The 25,938-nt window shown below is 38.6% G+C and overlaps 2 protein-coding genes across 3 annotated transcripts in view; one reads left to right on the top strand and one right to left on the bottom strand.

Moving 5' to 3' along the window:
- Positions 1-23: 23 nt before the first annotated feature.
- Positions 24-25,829, bottom strand: LOC145204300 (thrombospondin-type laminin G domain and EAR repeat-containing protein-like). The gene is made up of 14 exons (XM_080076792.1): positions 25,577-25,829; positions 16,918-17,017; positions 16,592-16,742; positions 15,777-15,976; positions 6,699-6,789; positions 5,455-5,572; positions 4,883-5,032; positions 4,243-4,487; positions 3,849-4,038; positions 3,214-3,284; positions 2,893-3,051; positions 2,554-2,729; positions 2,173-2,271; positions 24-804 (listed from the first exon to the last, which is right to left on the bottom strand). Exons 1-14 carry the CDS (start codon positions 25,674-25,676, stop codon positions 648-650), a joined length of 2,007 nt encoding a protein of 668 aa, XP_079932918.1. The 5' UTR covers positions 25,677-25,829; the 3' UTR covers positions 24-647.
- Positions 1,098-25,938, top strand: part of LOC145204299 (thrombospondin-type laminin G domain and EAR repeat-containing protein-like) — a 76,360-nt gene continuing 51,519 nt past the window's right edge. The window contains exon 1 of one of the 2 annotated variants that reach the window (XM_080076791.1): positions 1,098-1,348. In XM_080076791.1, coding sequence (XP_079932917.1) covers positions 1,198-1,348 — 151 coding nt within the window. In that variant the 5' untranslated portion in view covers positions 1,098-1,197. The remainder of the gene's footprint in view (positions 1,349-25,938) is intronic. The other variant, XM_080076790.1, reaches the window with a different exon arrangement.

The following is a 25,938-nucleotide window of genomic DNA, read 5'->3' on the forward strand; positions in this document are numbered from 1 at the left end:
GGGTATCAATGGAACACCAAAAATAAAATGTAGATTTTTGTATTAAAACAAATAGAAACGTATGGAAGACAATATAATATATGCTGAAAGTTGCGAAAAAATGGCAGTAAGTGAGATATCGAATGACAGCAGAAATGCTACTCGGCCAGAAATGTCACTAAGCGTTCATAGAATACTTGCGCCGACAAATGGTTTGAGATTTCTTTCGGGCGCAGCAAACAAAAACTCGAGGCACATATAAAGGAATAAACCCTGAGAAACAAAAAAAAAAAACGACAAGAGAACATTCAGACATGCCTGGTGTTTTTTACATATTGGAAGGTTTTTGCAGAAAAGAGTTTCATTCATTTCAACATTAACAGTATTTTTCATGTAGATTCCAACTTCAATGATGGGGTAAGTTTAGTTTTTCTAGCTGTACAATCGACTAACTAATATGCTGACACGTTTCTTGATATGCTGATCGGTTGCGGAACATCACAAAAGTAATAAAATATATAGTTACTATGCAAAAATATAAAACACAGAAAAGTTGGGCTGGGAGCTCGTTCACAGCCCCGGTGCTTGCCAGCCTTGGCAAAAAGCAGTTTCTGTTTGATGTCATTTCAAACCATCAGTTGTTACAGTGCTTGTGGAATGGAACTAAATCAGTAAGTAAGCAGTTGCAAAACTTTGCTGATTCTCGAATTAACATTGGCTGAAACGAGGTAATGTTCTCCTTGATTGCTTGTAAATTGTTCCCAGTCAGCGCATGGACCAGTGGAGATGTTGTGCACAGGCACAAACTGCTCAACTCCCTGCCATCTGAAAAACGACCGTGTTTATTTTAAGATAAGTTTATATTTTAGTCATGTAACATAAATCAACTAAGATTAAGACTTTCCAAAATAAAACAATGACTTGTGAAATCAAATAATGAAAAATGTGTTTGTTAATTGTTTCCCTAAAATAAAAAATATCTCAGCAACATCCCATGAGAGAAAATCGAGAACGTTCGCGCCTGCAGCATTTTTGTTTTTGTTTGAAATCAGCGGGTTTTGTTGTTTACTGAATTGGTCAGCTTACATTGCTTTGAGAACAACTCTTGTAATCTGAAGTATTATCCTTAAAGTGGACTGTATGTAAACTGATCACATTTTGCACGAACTTGTTTACCCTTAACATAATTTTCTGTTTTATGCTGGCCTAGTTTAGGTGATGGAAAACGCCATGATAGTTACTGAAAGGTTGTTAACTGCTGTTGCCTTCAGGAAAGACTGGCGGTGGACTTTATCCTTTCAAAACTACGTATCAAACTGTTTATTGAAAAACAATTCGGCGTCAGCTAAAGTACAAGCACCTAAACAAGGTATTCATTGTTTCCTCTGCTTATAATGTGTATGTGGTATTCAGTAGTGATGCACCGAAGTTTCGGTTGGCCGAAACATTTCGGCCGAATCCGTTGTTTTCCAATGTTTCGGTTTCGGCCCGAACTTTTTTGAAAACTCGGCCGAAATCGAACTTTTTTGATGTATGGAATTCAAGCCTTAAATTTCATTTTCGCCCATACGAAACATCATAAATTAACTATTTGTTGTATTTATGAATTACGAGCCACGTTGTCTGCAAAATATTACAAGTTTAGCAAAGCTTACGCATTGTGAAAGTTATTTTGGTTTGTCATAATTGAGGTCACTCGCATCAACAACACAAGTTTCAGTTGAAAACATCCATAAGAATGGGGATTTTAGGTTCGGCCTGATTCGGCCGAAATTATTCGGCCTCAAGGCCGAATATTCGGTTTTGGCCCGAACCTTTTTAGGCGGGTTCGGTGCATCACTAGTATTCAGTACTTGGCAGAAATTGTGCTATGTGACATCTTTACTTTTTGCGTATGACGTCACTGCTGATTTAGTTGGAGGTAAAGACTGGTCTAGAGATATATATAACATATTCAAAAGGAAGCAATCTCTCATGAGATTCATGTGCTTGTGAGTCGTGACTAGAAACGTAAGAGTATTTAAAAATCAAACGGATGTATTGTATTCTATCTACTTTTAGTCTCCTCATGGCCTAATGTTAATTCAGCAGTCGTATGCAAAAATCTCGTTACTTTGAAATTGTGATACACGAAAAATTGTAACAACGGTTTTTGTCTTAAACCATTGGGTGCAAGTAATTTAGCAGCCTTACCTGTAAACAGTACTGATATGATTTTTGTTGCTATCAGACGAACTTGCCGCAACTAGATAAGAATCGCGGCCCACAGTGAAAAACTCAAAATCCAAAGCCCTGTAACAAATCGAGCTTGTTACGTCATTGAGCTTCATATGTGTGATCAATCGAATGGATTAAGATATACTGTACAGGCAGCGAATTGTTTTAATATTTATTGCGCGTGCGTTTAAAGAATAAGGAAAGACCTGATAGAAACCAGGTCGTTTTTCAACCAGATATGGGTATGTTTGAACCAAATACGCGATTAAACAATGTAAATTTAGATAAGCAGTATTATAATTGTCGATTGGTCTTGTTTGTTACGGTTTGTTACATTGTTTAAAAGTCCTTGCTCACCCATGAGTCGGGATAGTTTGGATTTTGGTGAATTGGTTTCTTGCCGGTCCCACTTCGTAAACAACTGAATCAGCAACATACGAATTAATGCCTGATGTTGTGTTGTAGTAGTTTGCCACAGCTAAAAAGTGACGACCGGATATTGAAAAGTGCTCCCAGTCGGTGGCACCAGAGGTCTGAAAAAAACAACGATTTTTTTTTACGGTTTGGTTCGAAAATCGTGACGTGCAGTAGCAAACGAAAATTGGGCTCAGTGTTTTGAAATAAAAAACGTTTTCAGTATCAACATTCTTTTGTCTGCTCTATCAGATGAAATTCAAAATTTACTGTATTTCTTACCTCGACATAATGTAATGGAACAAAGTTTGAAAGACGCCAATGGTAAATCACGCTGTCAACATTTGTCCTGAATCCATCGTATGAGTTGGCAGCGGCGAGGTAGTGGTTTGAACCGATTTTGAAATATTCAAAATCGTAGGCACCTATCGTATCGAGCGACTGCAAATAAAAACACCGAGTTTAAAATTGCATATGTACACATTATATGTAGTGATTCGCCAAATGAAAAAAATAGACTTTTAAGTTTACTTTAGGCGAAACATCATATATCTGTTCCATAGTAACATCAATCAGTACACACAACTTTAGATCGAGACTCACTTGATATTTGCTGAAAATACGTTGAAACGGTTCCCACACCCACACCCAGCTTTTTTCGCGTTGACCTCTTGCTGCAAAAAGTGTAAACAGTGTTGACAAGGGTAAAATACCTCAGTTGTGCAGAGTTTTTATAGTTGTGCCAGAAGCTGTATAGTTTTTTGAATGTCTGGTAAGAAATGGTAGCGAGAACCCGGTACAGCATTGCAAAGATTTTAACATTTCCTTTTGCTGCTATCAGTTTAATAAAAGTTGGCAGTAATGTTTGTGACTATAGGCTGCAGAGTTGTAAGTCGTGCCGGGTTCGGGCTTAGGTTTCTTCTAAAAAACGGGCCTGATTCGGTAGCTATTTGCTGGACCTGACCAAATGTCAAACAGCCTTAAAACGCCGTGTTCAAGACCAATTTTCCATTGTGGTTGTTATCTTGGTGATTTCTGAGGCTTTAATGTGTAGGCCTGTCAATCAAACTTTCGGGCATAAACGGGCTTATCAAAAACGAATCGGGTTCGGGCCGGGTTTCAGGCTTGTACTTTTGGGTTCGGGCTCCAATTTCAGGTTCGTTTACAACTCTGATAGGCTATACTTTTGAGTCTGAATTTGTGTTTCTGTAATAATCCTAATCAAGGCACAAACTAACCTCCAGCATAATTTGCCACAACAAGATAGTGTTTGTCATCGATTTGGAAACTTTTCCAGCATCGAGCTGACATTGTTTGAATGTACTGGAAAGGAACGAAAAGCCTTCGTCTGCGCTCCCATTTAAATATTACACTTTTGGCTGACGGCGAGTTCTCGTCATTGCCCTGGTTGGCAACGGCCAGAAAATGCTGAAAATGAAAACATTGGTCAGTCAAAAATTTGAGCAGTCAATATAGGCAAACGTATTTATCTATTAAGTGAAATTTCTGGCATGAGTGCGCTGGTTTCAATTTAAGTTTTTAACCGCTTTTTTAAAAATTCATTGTATGTGACATGACTTAGAAGCAGAGCTATTTTCGTAACTCAAGTACATTGTTCATTACAATACGTGCCTCATTTTCGATTGTGAAAAACTCCCAGTCTCTTGCAGTATCCGTTTTGATACTTTGATGGTGATAAAACACTTTTCTGGATTCATCCCACTTGTATATAGTTGAATCCATGCTTCGGTTTCTGCCCTGGTTTGCAAATGCCAGAAACAAACCTTCCCCTTCTATACTGAAGACTTCCACGTCAAAAGTTTTGCTTTTAGTTATCAGGTCACTAAAGTCGACAATGTAGTCCAGTTTTTCAGGCTCTACAAAAAAATGTTTTTTAAAGACAATGTGAAAAACACAGCCAACACCGGTAAAACAATGGAAATATAGCATGAGTTTAATGATGAAAATAACGGCACAATTAGACGTAAAAAGCGACATGCTTAATTTTTCAAACGTTTCGGCAATGAACAGATCCGTATATCATGTGTTGTATGGCATATTTGTTTATCTCATAGATTTAGAGGAATAAATTCGAAACATCTTGGATTTCCTAATATTTTGCGATATAAGGTTTCCAAAAGTGTAATAACGCCTAATGGATACTAGTTACGTAAGTCATACACTTGTATCCCAGACAAAAATCATCATAATATTATTATGGCGCAAAACCCGTAAAAAGGGGGCAACTTGACAAACAGGCAGAAATACTTACTGGTTGCAAATCGCTTCCATCTTTCGCCCTCGCACATTTGAAGGTGACCTACTGAAGGCTTGTATAAGAGCTGACCTTCGTTTGTTGCGTCACAACTTCGCGTTTCGTCTTGGTGGTCGATTTGAACTGTGGCTGTTCCTGGTAGCGAAGCTGCAAATGTAATTCATTAGTTTTTCACTTATCAGGCCGCTACGTGGCGCCCTTAAGCCTGTCACATAGACAAAACGTCCGCAAGATACCCGATACTGCTACATCTTTTGGGGTCAGAGATTTGTTAACCTAATCCTTTTTTATTGCCAACTTTATAGACAAATCAATGATCACTTCCTTTTGTGTCAAACAACTTTAAGTTAAATGCTTAAATCTAGCGTTTTACTTGGTTTGATAATTGAATCGTTGAACACAATTTAACTGTTTTATCGAATAACCTCGTGTGTGTGTATATATATATATATATATATATATATATCTTTTGTCAGTCCTGTTTTGTGGCGTATCTTTTTGCTGTCAAGTTGGTTGTTCTACGAACTCAGTATGTCGAGAATATGGATTTTTTACGGACAAATACTCACGAATGGTGTCGGCTTTGGCTGCACCGAGCCATGGTGGAAACATGTTGGTTTCAGGTTTTGAACATAAGTGAATAGAGGCGTCTGCGCCAGGTACGAACTTTACTTGTCTCAGCAAACCCTGTGCAACAATAATTTCTAAATTGGTGGGTGATGGTCGTTTTAATGTAGATTTTCACCCTACGTTATTTACTGCATTAAACCTTGACAAAAAGGTAAACATTTACAGTTCTTTATGAGTTTGTATGTGATGTGGCATCAGACTGCACAGAGTTCTACTGAGTCCTATCAAGTAGCTCTGAAACCTGATACCACAGGTGACCACGTGCGTTGGTAAGAAGTGTCCAAGAGTCGCTAGTATCTGTGACATCAAGACTCTTACTAGCTTAGTATTGCCACTTCATGTCAGTCTGTCGTCGTTGGGGTGTAAGAGTCTTAAATCCGACTTTTACTAAGGGTTCGTTGTCAGTTCGTGTCTCCAACGTCTCGCTAGGGGCTGTCAATCAAATCTTACACTGGCTTCACGCATTTTTTTAATATATGCTCAAAATTGATTTTAAATGATTGCGTTTCGAACTTTGGATATAGTCTTATGTTGGAATGCAAACTGAATGTAAGACAATTTAAAATAGGTGTTTACGAACTGCCTTCCTCGAATATTTTATGAAACTAAATTTGTCTCTAAGTGTCCTGTTTTTTTGCCATACGAAATTACATCACCCCAATTTTGATCGTTTTCCTTCAACTTGTACAATACAATCCCTTTTAGACTTTGTCTTCCTTTCTAGTGTTTCAAGTTGTCAAAAAATGGCATTATAGTGTTAAGACATTCTTCTTGCGCAGTATATCTTTATTTTTGATAATATTACAGGATAAAAAGTATGCTGCAAATATTTGTCGAATTTGGTTTGGTTATGAGTGGTTGTTTTCATTCTTTCGCAAACTTTTATCGACTATTTCCAACTGAACCTTATCTTAATTGTGATCGTTTTCCTTTAACTTGTCCAATAAAAGCGGATCCCCTTTAAACTTGTCTCGACCCATTCTAGCCTAATACGTATAAGTGAAACGTCTAGCTCTAAAACCTTGCGCAGTCAATGAACCTGAAATGCAAACGTGCTATTGTACTCAGAACTAAGCCACGTGTAGGGCGGCATACCGACTCCTACTTCTTCCGACTGTTGCGACATTAGACTGCTTTCAGGTGCTTCTGAATCCGTTTCATTGTCAGGACCGGAAACACTCACCGTGAAGCGGTTTCTACGCCGTCTCCGACTTGCAATGTGAAAACGTGAGCCCTGTGTGTTCAATTTGGTCGGGAAAGGTTCCTCCAGATTTCTAAAATAAAAACATAAGCGAAAGGTAATTTTTGATTTTGATAAAATTAGGAGGAAATAAATCATGTAAATTTGTGCTTTAATGCTTTAAACGATTTAACCAGCCTTAGTTATTATTTCGTTGGGCAAAAAGATTTTTAAAAGCTTTTATGTATGCTGAAACCTTGTCTAAATCTACATAAGCTCGGTTCAAAAAACATTCAAAACCACTTTGTTATCGCACCACCTTGCTGCTTTGGTTGGTTTCCTTTTCTTGTTTCGCCGTATTTGTGCATTAAGCACGAAACACCAAACTATTGTAGTTCACTGTTTACTATTTGTAACCCACACATCGGAAAGATACGGTGTTTAACTACACTTTGTATCTGTGTTATTTGAGTAATGCTAGAGCATTAAACACGGGTGTGGCTTTGTAACCTGCTCACCAACTCGTAAATGACTTGGCTCATGTTTCTCCGCTTATCGCTTGATGCAGAACGCGTGAGTTTGTACACAATTTTTCGTGCTGAGGTTCAACAAGGAAATCACTTGGCCATCGTAAACGTATTTTACGTGTGAAGCGATTCTTTCAAAATACATTTTAAGAGGTTGGTTCGGTCTAGTGCAAAATGTTGAAGCTCAAAATAGCTTGTATTGTGGTATAATGTAACCAGTTAGATTGTCCAGTAAACCTGCTTTGAACTATGCACTGTTCCGTCAAATAACTTGACAAAAAATAATTTTCATTCCGATGTACAGCAATCCCAACAAACTCAATTCAAAGCAGCGCACAATTTCAATTTCCGCTTAAATCAATATTTCTCCCATTTTTGCAAGTTTTTTTTATTGTTTTATTACCACGTTTGTCGGAGATTATAAAAGACAATAGCTTAATACGACGTAGTTTCAACGCATTTCCTTTTTCCGATCATCTCAATTTTCCCACCATTTTCCGCCTTGTTTATAGTCTGGGAAGCCGGCGTAACGTACACAATTGTTTCAGCTTACGTCACAGATGGATCATATATTATTCTTTGCCTCTTTTGTGCTTTGGGTAGATCCCCCTGTTTACATAACAGCGTGGCGCCGGCGTATTAAACCCGCGCCGCGCCAAACCCTATTCTCTTCTGGCAGACGGTGGTCGATGACAATAGGCGAAAAGTGGCCTCGTGTTAGGACTTAAACACTTCGATCGCCGGGCCAGGTTACGCCGGCACTTCAAATCAAAGCCAAATGCGAATCCTATACCAAAGGGCGCCGGTCCCCAAACGAGAGAGTGACGCCGCCGCAATTCCCTCGCCGCCACGGATAAATTATAATCCAATCGCGGCATGAAAAAAGGTCGCGATTGAGTTACAAACGAATATCGCTGTACATCTTCAGTGTAATGTCGCGAATTCCAGCGTTAACGCCCTTAAGGTTAATAGCATAGCCACCCCTCGTGTCAATAAACAGGATATTGATAACCCGCCCAAGTATTGCGTTAGTTTGCACGCGTGCCAGGCGAAATGCCACACTTGGTCTGGAAAAAGAAGAGCTGTGTTGTTTGGTGTCGACTTCCCCCAATGAACCAGACAGTTTATTAAACATACGACCGAACGGTTTATTTGGGTAAACATGGCCAGCTGAACTCACTGATGCAAGTCAAATAGACGGCTGCGTTTTCGATAAATTGCCCGCAGTTAAGACTTTTTACTAATGTCAGCAATTTACAAAAACCTTGTTTGGAGGCACTGCTACAATCTGTCTTAAATTTAAAGTGTTTGGTATTGTTGTTTTGAACGAATTGTCAAATTGGAACCCAATTCCAACCTTGTGATAATTAATTAATACGTGTACATCTGTTATAGATTGTTTGTTAAACAGGACAAAAACTTCAAAAGTTTAATCAATTCCTATTTTAACTTTTATCTCTTAATATAAGACATAACTGGATTTAATATGTGTTTTATTTGGGACTTAAAACCCGTTAAACGTATCATGTATGAAGTAGTAAGTGGTTTAGTGTACAATGTACTCCTTCTGTCGTAATTTTAACGATTATGTAGCATCATGTAAATCGGCATGCTTGATGATGATCAAGGTACGTCCTACTGACGTGTATTAAAAAGCGATGAGTGACCGTTTGAGAACATCACACGGTGAATACTTCGAGCTAAAATATAGGGAGGACAGCGCAATGGGTTTATAACAATACCGTTCCGAAATAGTTTTAAACGCTTAAATAAAAAACAGATTTACTTTTTGTAATGAAGTATATGGCGACATACATTGATCTGTGTGTTGTTTCTTTGTATTTTCACAAATTTGAACACATATTCATTACTGAGGTCAGCCCTGAAGCGTTTATGCAGACCAGCGATTGCGATACACTATAAGTAAATCATAGTACGCCAGGTCTATATTAAAGCGCAATATCAAATCATCTCCCAAGCATTTCCATATTTCTGAAAATGGTTTATCAATCAAACGGTTTCCATCAGTGTGTTTTGTTATGCCATCGTTTTTTTTTATTTTGCTTGTTAAAAAATATAGGTTTGTGCACCAAAATCGAAACACGTACCTTTGCAAATATGATATTAACGGAAATGGAGTACATTTGCCATAATGTATTAGTACAAAGAAGGTTTGAATTTAAAATCAAAGGAGTCAGCTTCAAATCTTTGCAATTTGATCCGTCTAACTGCCATGTTCCACTTTAGCGTTACTTAGCCATGATTGGCACGCAATTTTAGCGACTCGTATTTCCCACGTAATATGGTTAACGATTTCATCATACCGTGCCTGTCGGGAAGCTTCGCTGTCATTTAGTTGTCAGACTCGAAACAGAACTCCAATTGCCCGATTTTTTTTCCTATGTCGCAAATGTCTTGAGTGGGTGATATTTTTCGATTACGTCATCTGTGCTTACTACCTATCCAGCCGTGATAAGCGCCACAATTTTACGGCGGGTTGTAATTTTGACGGCGTTAAAGCAGAAAAAAAATGCCAGTCTATATTTCGTGGCAACACCATACCTCACGCCAGATCCACATTTGGCTAAATTTCGATAGGGTTTCGACACGATTATAAAATTTTACATTGGAAACTAAGTTTTGAAGTTAGTTTTGTTGATTTTTTAATGATAATACCTTACCCCGACCCTAAAAACCGTATCCGTCAGCATTTTTAAAGGTGTACCGTTTTGTGCTCTTTGTGCCACTAATCGAAATTTAGCTAAATGTATGCCTGCCGTAAGGTACGGTGTGAGTAGATTTTCCATGTTTCGTACCAACATCTGGTAAAACAACGTTTTCGCAATGATTCGCCATTTACCGCAACTTCACAGGCTTTCCAGGTATGTTACGGGTAGTAAATAATTGTAAAGTGCTGTAAAACACCTGTGATTACACGGTTGGAAGAGCCAACATTCTTGTTGTGCATGACAGATAAGTTGACAGTCTCAAAAACAAGCTGACTCAATGCAGCGAGACGTTTCAACAAACATTATAACCGAGTCCGTTTTCTTCGCACGCCGTCTAGTCCAGGGACCACTCATAACGCCTTATAACTCTCGTGTTACACTAAAACGCATATCGTGCTGATGTTAACAGACAAAACAGGTGTGCTACAATGTTGCCAATGTAGTTACAGGCTGATTTAACAGGGTTTCCTGTTTTAAACACTAAAATCGTGGGCGCACATCCTCTATTTTAAACCCCTAGGGACCGCTTGTGATTCACACCATGATAAAATGGCCCTTCGGTTGGGTTAAATTGATCATGGAGGCATAATATGGAACGTCGCTTTTAAGATTATGGTTCCACGCGGGGCGCCTGTTCGTCACCTAAGGCGGCGCTATGACGTAATGCAAACCATTCAAAAGCGTTGGAATTTAATTTTGATGGAAGTTTTGAGTCGACGGGATGCTGCGACTTAATTCATCACCCCGTTGACAAAACTCCTTTTAACACCCAAGTCACATTGATGATTAATAAATCCGAAAAGGAACACAGGGAAAGTGGGATTATGTTGGGTTCCCGTGCCGTACACACAGTTGTTCGTGTTTTGTTATTAGCATCCTGACCGTCGTAACGTTGGTCGCTGGATTTTTTCCAAACAACCAAGAATTTTTTTGTCTGAAAGGGGCTTTACTGCTTCATATGTCTTATGTCGTCATTGTTTTACCTTGTGTTTGCGTCTATTAGGCATTGTAGAGGTATTTTGAGAGAGATTGGTCTGAGCTTTTCGGAAAGGTTTGGGCTCAAGTGTTAAAAATGGGCTATAGATTTAGAACCTAATTTACGCTCTAGCACAGTGGTCGGCAACCGCCGGTCCGCGGCCCGGTACCGGTCCGCGAGGAGTTACCGGGCCGTATAATTTTTCAGGTTAAATGCCATGAACATTTTGCCCATGTATTTCGGGGATGATAAACTAATTTAAGCGTTTTTATTGCTAAATATTTGTAGTTTTTTATGACCGGTCCGCGGTAAACTTTTCATTTCAAAAGCGGTACGCAGTACAAAAAAGGTTGCCGACCCCTGCTCTAGCACATTTCCACCGTAAAATTCCAGCACATATAGTGGTTTCACTCAGTATTGTTGCTTCTGGATCTCATTACAGCTTTAGGTAAGTTTTAGGGTTCTATCTTCAATTATTGCTGTATTTTCGAAATTGTGCATCATTTAAATGACCATTTAAAAAAACGATTAAATCACTTTTGTTTCCATCACGACTCTTGTTTTACACACCAGCACTAATTTATCTAAACGTGATAAGTCCTTTTTTCAACTCTCAAAGTTAATGTATCTGTGCACATTTAGCCACCACGCAATTCCCCTTGATGTCCTTAACACGTTAAACCAGGCAGATTTCAGCCTTGAGCGAGCTTAAAGCCGTCGACTATAGTTGCACGTAAACCCCGACTGGTTCAAAACGAGGTCAAGAAACGGGTGGTTATTATTGAATTACCCTACCCGCAAGTTTCGGAACCACTTGCGCCTAAAGCTAACCGCAATTGCAACTCAAAGCCGAGATAATGCGACCATTATATCCCCAAGAGGCCTCTATTGCTGGTGTGTTGACGGTATGCCTATGCAAAGCAATGGAATGTCAATTGCAGATAACTACGAACTATTTGTCGTGGGTTTGTTTAACGTACAAAGGTGGTTCAAAAGTTGTTGACGGTATTTTATTAGCATGATTCACTGATAAGTCATTGCATGTTTGTCTTTTAAATATTGGTTTGTTTTTTTACACACCACCTTTTGATTAAAGAACACTATACACGGAAGAAGTTTAATCAAAAACATAGCTGTTGAAACGTCTGCATGTTGTATATACACAAGTTCTCTGGCAGTTATGTATTTGATTAAATTGCCTTTTTAATTATTTGATGGAGATTATTACATTCACTTCTGTATATCTTTTGTCCAAAAAGCGTTTTTGGATTTGTCTGCTTTAGTCAATTAAGCAATGCACAAACATTTTGCAAACTTGTTGCTGCAAAAAATTCCCAACTTGTAGCCAGCTCGTTAAGGCTTACTTAGCATGTCTGTACCATAACAAACATATAACGCATTACTCTAACTTCATCTATTGAAGTTTTCCGCCCAAGCGAATTGACTGCGCTACAAACATCTCATTTGACGCTTGATTGATGTGTTAGTTGACTCTGTCTGGTTCACGGACCTTTGCAAGTGCAAATAAGCAAAGGGAGGTCCCTTGTAACGAGTTGGCGCTATTTCCGTTGCACGGATCTGAAGTAAACGCCGAAATTCTCACGCCGTTGATTTACGCTTCGTTTGAGCGGGATTGTATTTTGCCACAAGCCGTTTTCGTTAACGGATGTATTGGGAGTGCGAACTGATTTCGGAAACACGGTGTTTTTCGGTGAAAACCAGTTGTTTGTGATCTGAATTTTCGTTTTTATTAACACCACTTATGCTTTGATTTTTGATTTTGTTTTCCAAACTTACTGTTATTAGTTCAAACTAAAATAGCTTTAGTTTTTAAGACGTCTTCCATATAACATGTCTTAATGGGTTTGTTGGTCGTGTAAACTTCCCAGTCACACCAAAGTTGTTGGGTTCAATTCATGAGAATGAACAACTTAAATAGTTACAGTAAAAGTTAAAAGTTGTAAAAACACGTTGTGGGATAGTTTTAGATACAACCAGTTTTTGTGCGTTTGTTAATCTTTTCCAACCAATTCAGAAGCATTGCCCCATTACCACTCAATATATACATTATTTGGTTCCCAGCCCTGGGTGCAACCGGATATACCATTAAGGCCCGTGTGTGGCTGTGAAGACACCACAATCTGATCTTGGGTTTCGGAAACGCCCGCTGCTTTTAATGCAGATAGTCTTTCTCGATAAGAAAGGGTTTAAAATGGAATGGGACAAAATAGTGGCAATCGATTGTTCTTGAACGCGATAAGGGGCCATTTGATGCAGTGAATTTAAGCGTCTGTTGGGACACCAAACTGTTTGCTTCCATGTTTAAATGTAGTTTAAGTAAACTAACGTCATAAGAGCTGGTACCATAAACCTACCTTAAGTACTGTGATGTAATCTTCTTAAAATGCAGCTGCTTTCGTATTTATGCCACTGAGATACCGCATTGTGGTTTGGGCACTTAGAAAATGTTTCACTCGATGACAGGCCGTTAAGTATGTAGTGAAGTTAAAACCGAAAAGATTGACAATTTGTCCCATGTAAAACACAGACACCACTTCACGCACTTGGTTTCACGAACATTGCTCTTTTTGACAGGTGCGTTGTTGTAATACTTCTTCGTTGTATTTAATGCTCTTTTTAGCCGTTTCGTAATGTTGTGGATGGGTGGTCGTATAAAACAGAGGTGGTGTTTTTTCTTACATGCCAATCTTTGTGCCAAACGTTTTGACGCATAAAAGTAGATTAATTGCCTCATTTCAAGTAACTGCTTTTATAAAATTGAGTTCAAATTAAGCAAAGATGCATTGTAAAATTGAAGCACAATGTCACTAAATGAAGTCAAAGTGTGCTATTCCCTCGACAACTACGCTTGGTTTTGATTTCTGGTTTTCATCAAACGCTATCGGAACCTTTCGTCCACACCGCACTTACATGATAAAGAAAACCCAAACTTCCTTTTCTTTCAACAAAGTGACATAGTGAGTGTAACTTTGCTACTTAATAGTTACATGGAACTGTGATAGCTACATTCAAGTTCTTGACGAGTAGCCCTGAAGGAGATTTATATGCGAGTGAAAGAAAAAAAAATTTCCGTTTTTCGTGGTGTACTAATTTTTTCTGGTAATAGTTTTGATCAGATTCTCTTAAACATAAAAAATACATATTAATTCATGTTATCTGACCAAAAGGTTTAAAACGGTGCTTAGCAAAACAAGCATCTTTTATAAAGCCGGTTATGAATGGTATACTGCGAATCTATTCTACCAAAAGTGCTGCATAGATATTTGTTAAGATACACGTGGGATATTTACTTCCAACGTTTTAGAAACCATTTAAAATATACCTCACAAGCGCACGTGTGTCTTTCGTATCAAATTTTGTTCTTGGCATCAAATCAATTTTAAAAAGCCTTTCAACGTCTCTTCCGCGTTTTACTGACATCCGATTTGAGCGGGATTTCAAAGCAGGACGCGGCGCTGAACCGAAAAAATCATCAAACGCTCAGGCGAAGCCGAAACGCAACAAACAAACGCACCGGTTTGAATTGACGATTTTTAAACAACACTACAGACTGATTCTTGCCGTTCCCCACAAGGCTACATAGTAATGGCTTCCGGGACTGAAACCTCAAAGCAATGCAAACTTATTTTAGTTAATATAGTGTTACAAGTACGTTTGTAGAGAAGTATAAATAAGCCATGTGTTGTATACCAGGAGGCGACAACGCTTTTTATGCACTGCGGACCGTTTTAAAACTGAAATTTTATCGCGGACAGGTTCTAAAAAATGTTCAGCATGAAAGTTGATTTCAGCTAATATAAGTTATATAATTGGACTTTCCAACGCGGCCGTATGCAAGGATTGCATTACATTAATCGTTAAATCATTTAACCCGAAAAAATATCCCAGTGGTTGCCGACCAGTGCTCCATACCGCAAATGTTTATTTTTCTTAAATTTGCATTGTTGAAAGTTTGTCACGGGTGCGTATCGCATTTCAATGTGATGTCCCATGAGCTGTGCCATAAAACCACGAATTTCCCACTCAAATTGTCAACGACACTTTCCCAACCAGTATCTCACTTCCTAATCCCCATAACCCAGATGTTCACCCACCCAAAAACATACACGCTTTCGAAAGACATCTCGCACACGAGCCACTCAAAAGCACATGCAGGAAACGCGTGTGCAGCCATCCGTGATCCACGTGACTTCCCATGTTTGTGACGAAACAGTGCTCGAGTTCACGGGGTCAGCGGTCCCACCTGTTCCCAATAGTCTGCCCCCTTAAGCTGTTGACGTTTTTGTGGTGGGCTTCAAACAGATGCGCTCCTGAAATAATGCCGACTTAGCCTTGCTGCGGCATGGGATCAGTTGTAATTGATGGTTTCGCATCTGTGTTATACGCATCGGCAGACTGATTGTTTTGCAAAGACGGGTATGTGGGTTTTAAAGATTTTACGTGCGCTTATGATTGTCAAAGTATGTTATTTTGGAATGAAGGTTTTAGTGGATTTTTTAGGGCAACCACTGTGAACATTTGTCCTTTTTTCGAGGACCACAAAGGTTGCGTTTCAAGGACCCAAAAAGGTTGCGACAACTTTGTAAAACTGTTTCACGCTTTTTGCAGTAAAAATCTCTCGGTAAAATTGTTTTATGGGAATAACCAAAATCGGCTAGGTAAAAAATTTCAACCTTCTCTTCATTATACAGATTCATGCAGAATAGCTATCTAGCTGACAAAACATTCTGTAAAAACTCTTATAATAAAAAGCCTCGAGAACGACTCAAAAATACTCATTGTGAAGTTTCACTCAACCGTGCCCCCAAGTTCTACAAGCTTTACTTACTCGTTGATTGATGTCAAGCAGTCCAAAGTGAACTTCACATTACTCTGGGTCACAGTGATAACGATCGTATGCCACTTCCCGTCCACAATCCTATCACTCCGTAAACTTGCAGTTTCTCTCACATCAAGTGACCCGCTCACGTAGTCGAAGTGCAAACGGTCACGCTGAAGTCGCACGGCTAAAAGTATGGTCCGGCGATCCTGAAAGTAACGGTATTTTTGACATAAAACACTTGAAAGTATTCGGAATTTAAATTATAATATCGTAACCTACCAGTCGTTTCGGTAACTCGTATTTTGTCTGTTAAAGTGCTATTGCAACAATTTAAATGGTAAAGTATGCAAAATTATTTTATGTTTAAACTTTTTTAATATGTTTGGCACAAAGTTTTCAGCGAGTTGCAATTTGAAAGCCGAATCCGGTTCGAGCTCGAAATATATTTTTGAACAAACCCCGAAAAAGCCCCCACTTAAATTTATGACCTCCTTACCCCTTAAATTTAAGACCCCCTGAACCAGACCCCAAAAGCCCGACTTAAATACAACTCATGTTTAGCAAAGAATTTTCAGTACAGTACGTGTCACCCAGCAAGGTTTCATAGAACAAAAGTCATTTGGGAACAAATTACTTTTAGGCTAATCAATGAGCTATTCGTGTACTGCGTTCACGAATATTATGTTGCCCTGATTGTTCAATAGTTGTTTTTGATGACTGGGCAAAAACAAAAGGAAGCTAGATGTAAAGCGTCGGTAACTAATCAAAGTCGCTTTGACAGTTATTATTCACTACAATTCTTACGTGTTAGTAAAAAATACCTGTCCGAGCAGGGTCAAAAGAAATTCGTTCTCATTTCTTCTGTGTTGCTTCTTAAACGTCACAATGATAGAAAACTCGGTTGGGAAATAAACACAATTGGTCATAACCTCTGAAGCGTCGACACCAAGCAATTTCGCCTCCGGATCAAACCTTGTTGAAATTACCAAACAGAAACTTTAGTTAGTTGGTAAAGCACATTATGTTTTTCCAAGCGTTTACTTCTACATTCAGACTAAAGGTTTGCCTTTGTGCTTTACCAATGGCAAAACTTTCACATTGATTATGAACACTTTTTAGGTAATAAATATCGTCTGATGTAGCTCACCTGTAGCCAGAAACACCCTTGTCTTGCGTAACTTCAACTCCTATAGGAAAATGAACAGACTCAGCTAAAGAGATCGCCAGAAGGTCAGTGGCACCGGTCTCTGCAACAAAGACAAACTGATCAGCAACTTTTATAACAAAACTTTAGGAAAAATACGTTAAAGGGGCACATCATTGTTTATTTTTGACGAAATAGCGATTACTTATGAAGAAAATAAATGAGTGGATTCTTTTGAAAAACGACATCGCACGTAAATGCTTAGAGTGCCTAAACAGCATTCGGAAAATTTGACATTGATTGACTGCAGCGAGAATACTGTTGGACGTTTGCCAACCAGTTAACAGAACCGAACCCCCCACGCCACCCAGGCACAAAGTAACCAAGCGATCGGAAATGCCTTGTCGAGTTTTTCTTCCTGTGGTAACGATTCGCGACCTTCAAAGCAGCTTGACAAAACGAAAACTGGTTGTTGACGTTCCCCTTACCCCCCGATTATTATTTCAATGACTGGTTTTGGTTTTACCGCTCTATAATCACATCGACCACAATAACATGTTTTGCGCCAATTTAGCAATAAAAGGAAGGAACTTCGTCAGGGGTCTCGTTTGCTCATTTTCAAAGTTGTCATGTGAATTACTGACGATAACTTGTGTATTAGTATAATGTAGTTTAAAACAGTTTCTATGTTGCTTGTGGAAAGTTTTTTTATTTTCTTGGGCATGTTTGTCTCATGAGATGTAATGTGTTCAATGCAATAAACAGTTATTCTACACTCTTTTAGCTCCACAGTAAATTGTTTAAGCTGTTGTACAGTGCAGCATATATCAGTTTACTCAATTTTAAGTTTTCATTCAGACACCCTTTAATCGCAAAGAAACACATGGATGTGATGTTTTCTACCCACACCTGGGTCGTATTACGCGAGCCTTAATCGAAAAGCCCGTGTTAAGCACGATTGTTGTGGCACGGATCGATTGAAGTATCTGTTCTTCCCATTTCTTCTTCCGTTTCCCCGTAACGCCTATTTTCCGTTTACAACAAGGGCTTGTGGTTCGGTGTGTTGGTTCGGGTCGACATGGATTGTTTCCTATTAGTAAACACTGCTTGGGGAAGTTTGATTGACATGTAGAGTTGGATTTGTACATTTTTGTTGAATTAGTACAAAGGGTTTTCCTGATGTATCGAAGTGTTGGAGCATAACAATGTTTTATGTTTTTACCCATGTTAAACTAGTTTTGCATGCAATGTTAAAAATCAGCACAAAAGAAATAATTTTATGGAAGTAATCTTAGAATTGCGTTAAAGATTCAAAGTTACGTGGGTATATAAACTGTTTTTCTGTCATTTATGAAATATGTTTCAAATACTTTTTAATCTCACGTTATCTATGTTACTCTGATAGACACACTTGTATCTTAAAACAAAGCATTGACTTTCATGTTTTTGATTCATTATGATTTCGCTTTCCTAAACGTCAACTCACGTACTTTATATTGCAACAAAAGCGGACAATTTGATTTTGTTTGCCAACAGCATTTAGAAAAAAGTTACACTTTCAATACCTTACTGTATAGAAAGTAAGTCGCGGTTCGAGCAAAACACGTTGTTTATCCGATTAATCCCAACATGTTTGGTTTTTGGGCGTATGCGGGAAAGACCTTCCCACGTGGTAATTTGCAACATGTTCAAACTGGTTATTTGCAACTGATTAGGTTTGTCACAATAACGTTTATCGCTTTTGCATGACTAATGACCCTCTTTAAGGAGGTGCACCTGATTAAAGCCACATATTGTATATTGATACTCTAACTGTTTACACATAACAACGGGATCAGACATGGTACAAGTATATTCTACAAAGAGTAATACTTTAACACCACTTAATTTGCTGAAACTACACAATTATGCACATCCAAAGGAAAATTGGTAATGGTACTTATATTGTTGTTTTCAATTTGACTTGAATACCTAAGGTCATAAATCTGATGATTTAGGTACAGAGTTTTTTAATCGAATAAAGAACATTGTTGTTGATGTTGGTCATAAAACATCATAAAATGGGGAAACTTGGTGATTGATTTAAATGGAAAGCCACCGCAAAAAGGGTAAGAACCACTGGTGTAGATCATTGCGTATGACTTAAGCTGAGAGACAATTTCGTACTTAGGGAATTGGAATAAACAATCGACGAAAGGCTCTTAACCAACAAAAACGCAAATTGCCTAAAAACGATTTACTGGACAGGCGATTTCGTCTACAACCCAAGTGAACTAAATAAGTAACAGTAAGTAAGAGAAAAGTATGAAAGGGTTTCGTGACTAACATCGATCATTCAGTCGCCAACTTGTCTCCGATACGATTCAAATCCTATCATTGCTTCACAGTTAATTGGCATATCAAATGTACGAGCGACAATTGGCCTGTATACATATCAATGCATGTATGCGATCAGAAGCGAAGCCGACACAAATCTTGTCCATAGTTTAAGGAGCTTAACGAAAGACCGGAAACTAAAATTTAGGTCGTTTCAAAGAAAGACTAATTTTTTTGCAGGCTGATTGTAATCAAATTTCTTCGACGAGTGTTTCAAAACCACATTTGAAACAAAGGTTGATTTACTTTTTAGCATATTACTCGAATATTCACAAAGTTATTCATTTGAAATACACTTTTCTTTGTTGTGTTTTATTACTTTTATTATGTTTTTTTGTCCAATGGTTTTGTATGAACTGAAGATGCCAGTTGGATGAAATACATATATTTTACATGTAAATCCGTTGATTGATTCTGTTACTTGGAAATTATTTTCTATTCTCGGTCATTTGAAATTATGGTTTTCCTTAAATCTTGCCCCAGTTATTTTCGAACCACCGCGCTCATATTGCATCAGTGGCCTTTATTTGCACAGATATATTTTCACGAATTGGAGATGGAAGGATAAGACCCAACGTTTCGAACAAAATGCATTCGGCCAACAGCTGCGAAAACCCATTTTCCATTTGTTGTTCAAATATTGGGCAGTTTTTGCTCGCTAGGGTGAAATATAATGCACCAAGTACCGATGGACTCGATTAGTTGTGCTAGGCTGGGGCTTAGGGAAAAAGAAATTGCTTTTGTAGTAGTGTTTACCAACATCAGTATAAACAGCTGCCAATTGCGTCTTAATGGAAGTTTTCAATCAATCTGTCTCCTTGCAGATGCCAAAAATATGCCACCTTTTACGATTTATGTTGTTATTGGTTGTGCACTATTTCTAGCTCGTTGAAAGGAAATTATCCATTATGAAGCATCTAGCTCAAAAAGGGGTAACCTTTTCTTTGTATAGTACCAGAGTACCTAATAATTTGTGAAATAATTTATCGCCCTGTACACCCTGTAATATGATTTGGTTGTGCTATGTAACACACAATTGTGTTGCAATTAACAATGTGTTTTAATTGTTTGCGAACGAGAGCTTATTGGAGAAAACTACAAAGGACTCTTCATGTAGTGGTTTCGTTGGCCTGAAATTGGCTTTCGTTTTGCCGCGTAAGTTTGGGTCGTACGCCTAACTCAGCTGGTCTCCCGCTAATCTATCGTTTTTGTTGTTTCAAGTGCAAAATAAACACAAACACCTGGGAATGCAACGCGCAATGTTTCCTCTTCGCTGATTGACACTTGGATCACGTTTTTTGATTAAAGCCACGTACTGATATTTGTATTTCTCCCTTGCTACGTATCGACGCACTGATACAAGACGAAGGTTTCTTATTAGTTTGTCGGTGGCTGAAATGTGGAGAACACGAAACGGTGCCCCCGAAACCTTCCATCAAAATTTGGTACGCAAAGTTGCAAACACATATGTTGCGAAACTACTCTCGTGCGTATTGTATAAATCCCATACTATGTGGAAAGTCATACGTGTTACGTACATGACAATAATATTGGCATTACATAGATGCTTGGAAGAAAAGATTGCTGAAGGCTTAAAGTAATAATGTGCGTTTTTAGCGACGTTTCGGTTTCAGCCCGACAAAATCGATATTTTGGGGGTTTGTGGCAGATTTTACATCGTAAATTGTATCTTTCAAAGACGGGTTAAAATACATTTCCAATATAAGATCTCGTTCAAAACAACCAATACGACCAGTATTTAGGTTTGGTCAGATTCGGGCAAAGTTCTTTGGCCTATGTAACCTAATATTAGGTTTCGGCCCGAGCCTAAGGCTGGTTAGGTGCATCAACTGTATTTTAAACCGCATATGCACTAAAACTGCAGTTTTTTAGTTTTAGAAGGCAAATCCGTATTTTGCAGATCCCTATCAAATATAATTACTTTAAAATTATTTATGTGTTGTTGGACTTTGTGTTTGGTCTACATATCGTTAACTATAACCTTCTGTGGTTAGGTATTTAACAGGTTTTTCATCAACGTCAATCAAACAACCCTTGGTCGCAGTTTACTAAAAGCGAAACTGTGCTCACTTTGTTCCCAAAACGCCCTCGTTATGTCCGAATGGAAACCTTAGCATTTCTCGTTGTTTGGTGATTTGTAGATTTCTTTGCCCCGTGACTAAGTACAGCTAATCGACCCCGAAATAGGAATTTGATCTTATAAAGCGTGAACGCGTCGACCAGAACACATTTTATCACTGTAATTCGAAACAGGGTCTTGTACATAGGAAACACGTTTATGCAACCTTAGCTAAAGCCCTTGTTGCTTTTATGTGCCACAATTTAGTTTGAAAACAAAAAATGTCGCTTTCGTTTACAGTGACACTTTTTTATCTTTACCATGGTTAAATACTTGAATTTTCAAAACTATATGTTTTTTTTCATGCTTTTCAAAAATTAAGACTTACATTAATACAACATGTCGATCTTGAAATACAACAAGCATTTTAATTCAACGAAGTATTGATTGTCAATGTTAGTGTAGCATTTACAATCGTAATGTTATAGTTTAAGACGCAGCGGTCAGTCAATGACCCTCAAACAAGCCGTTAAGGGTTTTCCAAGCATTCGCGTGGTGGGATATGTTCTAAGCTTTCCATAACAACCTGGCACGACCGTTAGCCAAATACTTGAAAAATTTTTCTCTCTTATAGTATCGTTGTACAACGGTTTCATTGCGGCAAAATTTTCTGGCAGCAAGGCGCCATTGAGTAGCACAATGCGCCAGAAATTTTGACTTTATCGTGGGTTGGAATTCAGGCAGGGTGGCGGTGGTTTGGTATCCATCATCTCGACGACGTCAAAGCGCCGCTTTTTGACCAACGCTTGTGGTTTTAGTTTAGACTTTGCGACGTTCCGACGCTACCTAATCGGACGATGTTTCTTTATACAACTGACGTAAGGATTTTGTAAAGAAAACTCGCTCGGAAATAAGTTTTTTTCGTTGCGCTTGATAAACTGTTGCCGTTGGTTTACACGTTTACCTTTTGCTTTTAAACAAAAACCGACTTCGCCTATGAACATTTTTATTAACTTTAACAAATTGCTTGATACACATATTGTTAAGTTAGTTCTGAGCATTTACCTAAAGGCGTTTTTCCATCACAATGGTGTTGTATCTTAAGTTACTTCGGTAATGATGTGTTTTATGCACAGAAAGTGATATTGTTTTCCTACGTTTGGTTTTCCTATCTACAGGGGAAATATTTACCAATTTTAAAGAAATCCACACTAAAAAGGCGTGAGACAAAAATATCATCAAGGTATCTTATGGCAAAATCGTTTTTAACAGCATAAAAATTTCCGCGATTTATATAAAGCATAAGCTACAAATCTGGGTGCATCTTTGTTCCAGCAAACCGCTCAACACGTCAACCGGTTGGGGATTTGCAAACCCAACACTTCAAACATTGTCGGTTGCTCAGTCGCCGGCCCAATCCCCGCTGTTCGATTTTGATTTATGGTTTTTCTATGTAGGCCGCGAAGATGCTACCACTTTTCGCGACCAACGTACGTGTCTCGTTGAAAGTGACATCACTTTTTTATTGTGACGTCACCAACCTAATATCCCTTCGTTAAAAAACGAACAGAAGCCAATTTGAATGTAGTCAATTTTGTAACAAACTAAATTTTAGTGCCTACAGTGCTGTCATAAAGTCAAAGAGAAAATTAAAAATAGTCTATTGTGGAAATACAATGCACTTTTTTGCGCTAATATAACGCACTTTCCAATTTGACACATGTGTTGCCCGCAACAGCCTGTCCGGTTTTCTGATTACGCTTGCCATTTTCTGGCTTGTACAGCGGCCGTACGTCGTGTTCACGCCACAAAAATTGACTATTTGCACCTGGGCAGGTGTCATGGCTAATTACACAGTCAAATTTCGGAAGCGATTTTCGTCTGTCGCTTGTGGCTGAGTATACACGATTATAGTCCGGTTTTTCACGCCCTAATTGTGGTTACTGTGACGTTTTTACTCTCACAAAGTTTTACGAACACGTAAGTCTCCGTTAATAGACGCAGTGGTCAAGTGCAGCAGCATTTCGGCATACTCATGGTGTTATTTTTGAGATTGTGAACTATAGTAAAGTTGGGCAAATAAGAAAGCCATTACAGTTTTTTTGGTTGCTTTTATCATACAATATGATAAAACGAAACAACGGTTGGTTTACGTAACCTCGCGACTGCCAGTCGACATACAGTGGCACTTGACAAGGAGAATGCGCGACCTCCACTAAATCATTGTGATATTTCGTCTGTAGCCTTTTCACTTGACAAACAGAAAGACGTGAATCGCTGGGATCCATTGATCTGTGCTCTATAAATTTTGCGGCGTTGCCGAGATACACAATGTCGAGGTTTGGAAAGTCGTTACTTTTATCAGTCTTGGGATGTTCACTTTCCAAACAAAAGTGAATTATGTGTTGACGCTTTCCATAACGCGAACATTGACTGCAGCAAAATGTCTTTGAAACACTAGTCACAAAGTTTGATGCACGCTTTTTAAGGTGTGTTTAGTTACATTTTTTTCTTTAGACGGCTGAATTACTTTGTAGCATTTGTTACAAGAATGTTTTACCCAAACAAAGAACATTTTGTTGCTATGTTTTTTGCTTTTATTATAAAATATGATTGATTTAAGTTTTCTTTGACACTTAGTTAATAGAGCAAGTACAAATATGCCTTTGACTAAAGCAATGCTAAAGATTTTCTGAAGACCATAGTACGCCCGGTCCATTGAAGGCGCGTTGTACCAAATCTTACAGAAAAATTTATACCACCATTTGGTCAAATTTGTGCCTCCACATACAACTAGCTTTAATAATGAAAGCGGTTTACGTCATCCATGATAAGTTAGATAATTTTACACTTTACAACATCCAAGCCTATACTCAAATTGAGCGCTAAATCAATGATGTGCGAATCGTCAACCGCAAATTGACACGTCGCTAATTTGTGACAAGTAGATTTACATTGGCGTCGCGGTGTCCACTTTCTCATCGTCACACCTTCCAAGTGTCAATCAAACTTTCTTCGTTGAAGCGTGGTAAACAGTGCTTGATGTACAACGTTCGACTTTGAGCCAGGCGGTTCGGTTGAGAACCACAGACCACAGAGTGTGTGGTGTCACTTGTAAAGTGCAAATTATCACTTGTTGGCGGTTTTTGTCCGCATATTGCGCTGTCAAGCCAACTTGTACGCTGTCTTTGCCTGTCTTAACCCAACCACCTGATTGATTGCATTGTGAAGTTTTGATATTTGGACCGTGGCAGTTTGCATGGATTGTGTATTACGGACTCGAGTGCCTCATTATAGTTTTGCGCAAATTGTATTAAAACACTTTGTCGGAGTGTAAAACTGCTAAAATGGCTCATATGTTTTCGTGTTTTTTACTGCTTCCTATTGTAAACACTCTATTCGAATTGGCTTGGCCATTAAGGATAAAGAACCAGGCGTGCTTACAATATTTTTTACTTGTGCCTTATCCCTTTTGATTTCTTTTGTCTCCCCCCTTCCCCAGGTAAATTATAGTGTACGTTTGTGGGCAAATTGCACAAAATATTTCCGGTGTAAAGTGAAACACACACTATCTATACAGCTGTACCGTAATGCACCAAATTCCATGCAACAAAGATACCAACAAACACCGCACACAAATGGACGATATTAAGTCTAACCAAGATGGTTATCATTCACAAATGTCTGCCTAAAAACGCCTAGGTAGTCACCATAGCCTCTATTCAAGCACTTTTCGGATGTGGCTGGGCGTTTAACAGCGAAACCAGCAAATTTGTACCCTTATGATCGACGTGGATTCTACGCTTAAAGGCGAATCTGCCTTGTCGAGATGAAATTACCGGAGGTTTACAACGATAAATGATCGCGATACGCCTCCATTTAGGGCCGGCTGTGAAGTGCTTTGTCGACTATATTTGGTTGAAACACTCGGGGTGCGAAATAATGGGCTGAAATTCGATGTCAACAATTTTACTTGACCTCAGGGAAAGTTGAAAAACGAAGTTGTTTAGATCAAACTGTCATAACCTATACCTGTTTTTCTGCAATTTATGTAAAATCAAAGCTAGTAGACCGTCGGTCGTTTTTGTTTGTTGGCTAAATTTGTGATCATGCCAATACAGTTTTAGTTGGCGTTAACGGCAAGTCTAACAGCTTTGTCTTCTTTCATTTTTCTTAAGTTTATGACACAAACAAAAACCTACATACCTGTACAGCGTATTGGTATCGGCTTGGATTTTGTCATCGTTGCAAAGGTTAAAAAGTATACCAATGACGTCAGCCACATCCGTGACGTCACAATCATCATTCGTTACGCCCCGGTGCACTTGTCACGTGTTTGTTCATCGGTTGTCGCCGGTGTGTCGAACTTGGTGGGAAAATGTGGTTGATTTGCACTTGCCGATTTCCGTTGACATCAGTTTTCAGTCTATGTCATTATTCATTTGTTTGCAACACTATAGTTTCTGAAAAGGCAAATAGCAATTTAAGTCGATTTCGTGTGACATAGAAACTTTTACAGTGCACAAAATAATATTAGTTGTGTTTTAATTTAAAAACGCCTATGTTTA

The sequence above is a fragment of the Phallusia mammillata genome, chromosome 8 (genome assembly GCF_965637545.1).
Source record: "Phallusia mammillata chromosome 8, kaPhaMamm4.hap1.1, whole genome shotgun sequence".
NCBI classification, from domain to species: Eukaryota; Metazoa; Chordata; class Ascidiacea; order Phlebobranchia; family Ascidiidae; genus Phallusia; species Phallusia mammillata.